The 6674-nt window shown below is 36.1% G+C and overlaps 1 protein-coding gene across 1 annotated transcript; it reads left to right on the top strand.

The window, feature by feature from the left end:
* The first annotated feature begins 1732 nt into the window (after positions 1-1732).
* LOC149532204 (BolA-like family protein) lies at positions 1733-6322 on the top strand. The gene is made up of 3 exons (XM_089810116.1): positions 1733-1903; positions 5642-5664; positions 5887-6322. The coding sequence occupies exons 1-3, from the start codon at positions 1841-1843 to the stop codon at positions 6059-6061; spliced, it is 261 nt and encodes an 86-aa protein (XP_089666242.1). The 5' UTR covers positions 1733-1840; the 3' UTR covers positions 6062-6322.
* The last annotated feature ends 352 nt before the right edge of the window (positions 6323-6674 follow it).

Here is a 6674-nt window from a genome sequence, read left to right as displayed (position 1 = left end):
CATGTCCAATAGATGAAGTAGCTTTCCCCTTGTCCTCCTTAGGGGGTCCGAGAGTGATCAAGGTGGGAGACTTGTTCTTGGGACATTTGTGCTGTAAATGCCCATATTCATGGCAAATTCTGCATTTGAATGGTAGGGTCTCGTAATCTAGCTATTGGATCCAAGAAGATGATCCCATGCAAATTTCCATAGAGTCTGGCAACAGATTATTTAAATTAACTTCTACACAAATACAGGCAAAAGAAATTACCTTATGATCTTGTGTTTGTGTAGTTGAACCCACAGGTTTTCCAAGAAGCAACGACATTGAGTGAAGAATATCTTCCCTCCAAAATTCCAAAGGTAGACTCGATAAGCGGACCCACACCAGAACCCGAGAGGGGATTTCCTCAGCAGAGTTGAAGCCCATGCGCTAGGGCTTGATGAAAAGTCCCACCTGATTCAAGAAATAAGGGCCACCCTCAAATGCCTTATTCTTGTCTATCATGCTTGAAAAGATAACCATAAAGTAGTTATTAGCTGTTAACAGTATCTCCATATCTTCTTCTGGGTTCCACATCTGGCGAGCCTACAATTCCAGTATAGGAAAGGAAAGGTGAAGACCCAAAAACTTGCAGATAAGGGTATGATTGCTCTAGTATTCAACATCTTCTGAGACTTGTTCAGGTTGGATAATCAAAATTGGCCGATTGTCCGCTCTTTGCAAACATCCATTAATTTTCTTTACTCGAAGCACTCCTTTTTGAGAAGATTCGCCATCCCCCAATTGAGGTTTACTATTCAAATCCTTATTATTGGCATGCAATGAGGAAGATGGCTCCCCCATCTCCGCATCACCAACTGGAAGTTGAGAGAAGGAAATACCTCGATCCCCCATTCATCACCGAACCAAAATACAACAAAACTAGGGATAGACTGGGGCAAAAGCCCCACAAACTCCAAGCACCACAACCCCCACCGAGGACGCAACACAACACAGCTTGGAAAACAAATAAGCCACCCACGGGTTGGAATGAACCACTACCACCCAAATCCCCACGCGTAGCCAGTCGAGAAACACCAGCGTTCAAATCAAATAGTCACCCATCTTCAAATCGTAGGTCTTTAGCGCCGAATGGGCCAAGGCACAGAAGCCCTTGCGGAAACCAGGTTTGCGATCGACATCCATTCTTGACCACCTTCCACTCTTTAAATATATTAAAATAATTTAAAAACTAAAATCTAAATCAATTTAAAAAATTAAAAATTAAATGAATAGAGATCACAACATGAACTAATGTGGAGATCACAACTGATAAATAGAAAAATAAAAATAATAGTTAAAAGTGGAGATAACGACTAATAACTATCAAAACAAGAGTTAAAAGTGGAGTGAGGTAACAAAAAATGGTCGGTAAATAATTAGCGGGAAGGATTTGCAATTTTTCAGCCAAACTGACAACTTTTCTACCAACTGACAACTTTTTTGTCAAAAATTAAATTTGTGGAAACAAAGTTCCCACAAATAGCCTATCTAAATAAATAATATTTATTTAATTTATTAAAAATTAAAAAACTTATTTACTTAAATTAAATATTAATTTTAATTTAATTTAAACAATTATTCACATTCTTTTACATTTATTATTACTTGTTAAAATCTCTTTTTTGAATCATTCGTGTGCAATTGTTCATGGCCTTTGAATATTTATAATTATTCGTTACAAAAACACTAAACATTTTGAGTGTTCTCCATCTGTTGAAATAGTATATACCTACGATATTTGTACCGTTTTTGAGAGAAGTACAGCGCCTATATTGCATGTGTTGCTTGATATGCGCCATTAATTGAATACGAGAGATGGGCATCACAAAGGAGACAGTAGAGGCCACATTGACTGCGAAACTCAATCCAACTCAACTGGTAAGTGCTTTATTTCTTTCGTCCAGACTACTTTCTCTTTTTTGGGCATGTTTACTTCATTTAGATCTCTCAAATTTCGTTTTAAAAATAAATAAATTTCTATGTCCTGGAAGAGAAAGTGTTCTCCCAAAGGGATTTGAAGAAAACCCATCTTGGTACGACTTCTGTTTAGGGGTTTTAAACTTTAAATTCTGATGTGAGAAAATTAGTTATGTATCAATTCTAAAAGAAATTACCTCGGAAACGGTTAGCTGCTTGTTCTCTGGCGCCAGAAGAATTTCTGGAAGTTATTTTGCGGCCCAATATTGAAGATTCCTGGATATCCTGAATAGGTCATAGGAGTTTTTAGGGCATGTCTGGTTCCGGCCATGTCCAAATATTTCCACCATTCTTGTTAAACTAGATCAGGGACATGCGTAGAATTTGCTACTAATATTTACCTCTTTTTAATCTTTATGTTGGCCTGCAACTAGTCCCTGTTCTATGAGATCACTATTTTCTACTTGAACTTCAGTTATCTATTTTATTTTTCTTCGACAATTAGTAAACCTTCAAATCAACCGGGGGACTCGGGGGACTGCTCTGTGAAGCCTAATACGAATTTTGGCCTAGACACCCTTTCGGACAGTATTTTTATAAATTTGAGTAGAAAGCAAAGTCACCAGGAGACAGGGTTACTTGGGACTTCACGACGGGTTCTGTTACATGACTAATTTTCAAAAATAGGAGATGGGATTTGCAGATGCCAATTTTTTTCAATATAATTTTATAATTTCTAGAAAACATCATGACACATAACTTTCCTGTGCTCTTCTCAAAGCACATCAGACTGAACCGGCCAATCCAGTTCCTACACCTGTTGTGGAAGGTGAAAGCATATTACAAATGTTGATAATTAAAACAGTTTTTCTTATGGATGCAATACAACCTTGGAATGATAACAAGGACATTTGGCAAGCACATCTGCAGAAGCTTCAAGGGTTAACATTCCTCGGTAGACAAACTTATTCATAGAAGCATGTAAATTACTATGTACAAAATCTTTTTGTATCTTATTTAGGGGAACAGTCAATGAATGATAATACATCATCTTGAGACCTTTTTGTATGCAGGAGAAGTTAGAAATATGGAGTATAGTGACAATTTTTGTGCATGTTGCCATCAATGAAAAAAAGGAGAGAATGTTGGAATGTTGTCATTGATGTCATGTTTCTCCTGACAATGTTACCATGAAGATCTCTGATAGATTTTGCAGTTATCCGATATGTTTTACCTGGTTGACTATATATTTGTGTTTTGGTTTTTTGGTCCGTACTCCACTGTAGTTACAGATATTGCTTTGAGGTTTTGACAATATGTTTCTGAGTGATATTAACGCTTAAATTCAAGTTTTCACGTGGTATGATTCTACTTTATGAAAGTTATAAGGTTTGGAAGTTTCATCTGGCAGTTTCTCCGGTACATAACATTTTCTTCAAGGTGTTTGCGATTTGTAAGAAGACTGTATTTTGCCTTGCAAATTTGGGATAAGGTTTAGGATTGATTGTAGCATGTGGTTTTTAGCCTGTATAAGTTTTTATTATGCCTATACTGACTCATCTAAATAAAACATGTGAAGTATTTTGGGAGTCGACTAAAAGAATGTATAGATTGGTGTATGTATATATGATATATCCTTTTTGGTAATGATATATGAAATGATATGAGATGAGATCAATATAGATAAAGGGCCAGATATTGAGAAGTGCAAAGTAATGGATCATAATCTAATGTACTGTACAAAACCTATCAACTGAGCTTCAATGGAACTATATTTCATGCATATGTGAGATGGAATTGTAGCAGTTCAAATCTTTTGTATACTTGTTATATTTTTGGGCAGTGAGCCTTGTAGTGAGCATCTTTGTAATATTTTATAATCAGTTATAAGATATTGAGAGTCTACTCTCTTCGTGGTTTTCCCTTGCAGGTTTCCACTCAAAAATCCTGGTGTCATGTTTTGTGTTGCTACCATTGTTTATCCTTCATTACTGTAACAGATATTGTTACGTGGATGGTTGGTTAAAGGTTTTTAAGTTGTAAAAGTCGTGGTGTCATGTTTTGTGTTGCTACCATTGTTTATCCTTCATTACTACAATTGATATTGTTATTTGGATTGTTGCTTAAAGGTTTCAAAGTTGTAAAGGAAATTATGGTTCACCCCAGCTCCAACCCACCCCTCCTATATTCTAGATGTTCAACTTGCCATTGGGGCCAAGAGGGAAATTATCCGCTCAATGGCTTGGATAGGACAATCAAGAAGAGCCCATGACGCTCTTTGACTCTACAATGATGGCTATTGACCTTAGGGGAATGAGGCATGGATAGGGAATGTAGATATAAACACCCCACAAAGTAGGCCACCCCGAGTTGATGTTCCCCACGAAGTAGGCCACCCCGAGTTGATGTTCATGTTGCTTGCCATTGGGGCCAAGAGAGTCTATGTTTGCTCTTGGGCGTGGCGCGGGATGGCTTTAGGGGACCTATCATGCTTCTTCCTCCAAATCCTAATTTGTTTGAAAAGTAATCTAAATATTGTATTAATATAACGTGTTTTTATGATCCATCTAACTCTAATTGTTGGAAGTATGCATATATATTGTGTACATGTATGTTTGTATATGTTCCCTTAATTATGGTTGCGGGATCTAAATCCAAAACTGTATTGTTTTAAGGAGATATTTTATGTGGTAAAGATGTAAGCCTAACCCTGACTTGTTGCATTCTAGGGAAAATTCTAGAACAAAGTTTGAAAGGGACATTACAGTTTGAGTTTGCACTTTGCTCAAAATGGATTTGTTTGTAAAAACCTGCAATCATGGCCTTCAATGAGACCAAACACAATTCACATGCCTTGTGAATGCTTCCACATTTTGTCTCCCAACTATGTTGGTAAAAATTCACTCAGGGCTTCCTACTAGCTCTGTCTTGCATTTGGTCAGCAACAAAATTACTATATCAAAATGGGGAGTGCGCTCAACAATGTTTGTTTTTTGGCATTGTAATTCACTATGATAAGATTTCTACTACAAAAGATCCTACAGTATTTCCATCGATGCCTCTTCAAGCAAAAAAATTGAACACTGTTGGATAATGTTGAACCATAGTTGCTAGAAGATGTAGGTAGAGATGGAGAGATGAGTATGCCATTTTCAAGATCAAGGAAGGGGGTTATGTGTACACAGGGCGTCTAAGACCTTGAGTGGGGTATTGTGACTATTTGAGACTCATTCATTTTATTGCTTCTGTTTTCTTTTTCCATTTTAATTTGTTATACCAGGAGATATCCATTGAAGTGGCAAGAAGAGTTGTGAAATGTAACTTGCCTGCAAGAGATGTCTCCAAGAGGCGCTTCCTATCTTTGAGTTGCCTCCATGTCTTAAAAAAAGTCATGCATTGCATTTCTTGTTTTCAACACATCAATCTGCCATTTGCCTCTCAAAGATTCAAATAAAGAATTTTGGTGCCTTTTAAAAACGCTTGTCTAGAATTTTAAGTTGCATTTTAATAGAATCATAAATTTTTCTGTTAATAGTATCCTCAGGTATAGACTGGTTTTGCCGCCCAGAAAACTTATTATTTGTCCACAATTAATGCAAAGGAAGAAAATAAAATGCTGTTGCTTGCTCTTGTTTTAATGGATTTGCTAGTTTGGTTAGTTGTGCTAACTCAATATTGTTTGCTTGTTGGGTCGTGCAGAATGTGATTGATACATCTGGAGGGTAAAAACATCAGCTGTGTCCCTTTTTTAACCTATGCAACTTTTAAGCCTTTTTCATCTGTTAAATTGAGCATGCTTTATTTTATCCTTTTCTTTATTTACTCTGAGTAGTTAAAAGATAACTATAGCATGTTTTATTTCATCTTTTTCTTTATTTTCTCTGAGTAGTTTCAAGATAACTATATTTTTTCTTCAATTGGCATTTGAACATTGTGCCTGTCAGATGTGGAGCGAGCTTTAATGTTGAGATAGTGTCAGCCCAATTTGAAGGGAAGAGGCTGCTGGAGCGGCATCGTATGGTAAATTCAGCACTAGCAGAAGAACTAAAAGAAATTCACGCACTTTCAATAAAGAAGGCTGTAACTCCACAGCAGTGGCAAGAACAACAAGCTCAATAAAAGCAATTGCCCAATCAGCATCTGACATTGACTAGTATTGAAACTTGTTATTTATTATATTTAGAAGTGCTAAAATGAGGAAATTTCTCGAAAACATAGCTGGAAATGAAGACTATGAGAAGGAAGAAGATATTATTTAGACCCTAAGCCATATTAAGTATTGAGTTTCGCCACATCAACACCTTCAGATTTGAAAGGTTTAACTTATCCTATTTATTGGCAGTTTTATTGTGATGCATGCAGTGATGAGTTTTTAATCCATTCTTAGCATGTTTGAATGTTTCTTGTTTAGTTCTGTCTTTAAAAAGCTTCATGCAATTTAAAGTTGCAGATATTGTTTTGTTGGAGTTCTATTTTATAAAGATAGCAAGAATTTTTGGTCCAAATGCTTTTTAACAATTTTCTAGGACCAAACAATCTATTTTTATAATAAATGTGTAAATTTTTATTTGTTTGATAAAGTGTATTACAAAACAATTAAATCCTCCGGTCAAACTTTAGATTTTTTACATAAATATCGAATTACATACGTGATTTACAACCAGAAACAATTCAAAACATTGCGTGCATTAACAGGCTACTCTTACACATAATGAATCCTTCCGACTCAATA

Source organism: Cupressus sempervirens, chromosome 11, assembly GCF_028749045.1.
Source record: "Cupressus sempervirens isolate cs-2001-9-10 chromosome 11, ASM2874904v1, whole genome shotgun sequence".
NCBI classification, from domain to species: Eukaryota; Viridiplantae; Streptophyta; class Pinopsida; order Cupressales; family Cupressaceae; genus Cupressus; species Cupressus sempervirens.
The sequence above is the reverse complement of the archived record's forward strand: the minus strand, read 5'-3'. Positions and strand labels throughout refer to the sequence as shown.

Excerpts from the sequence above, each read along its gene's own strand:
- LOC149532204 (XM_089810116.1), top strand. The coding sequence starts at position 1,841 with ATGGGCATCACAAAGGAGACAGTAGAGGCCACATTGACTGCGAAACTC. Across the intron at positions 1,904-5,641 it reads AACTCAATCCAACTCAACTG|AATGTGATTGATACATCTGG; the intron begins GTAAGTGCTTTA and ends TGGGTCGTGCAG. Across the intron at positions 5,665-5,886 it reads GTGATTGATACATCTGGAGG|ATGTGGAGCGAGCTTTAATG; the intron begins GTAAAAACATCA and ends TGTGCCTGTCAG.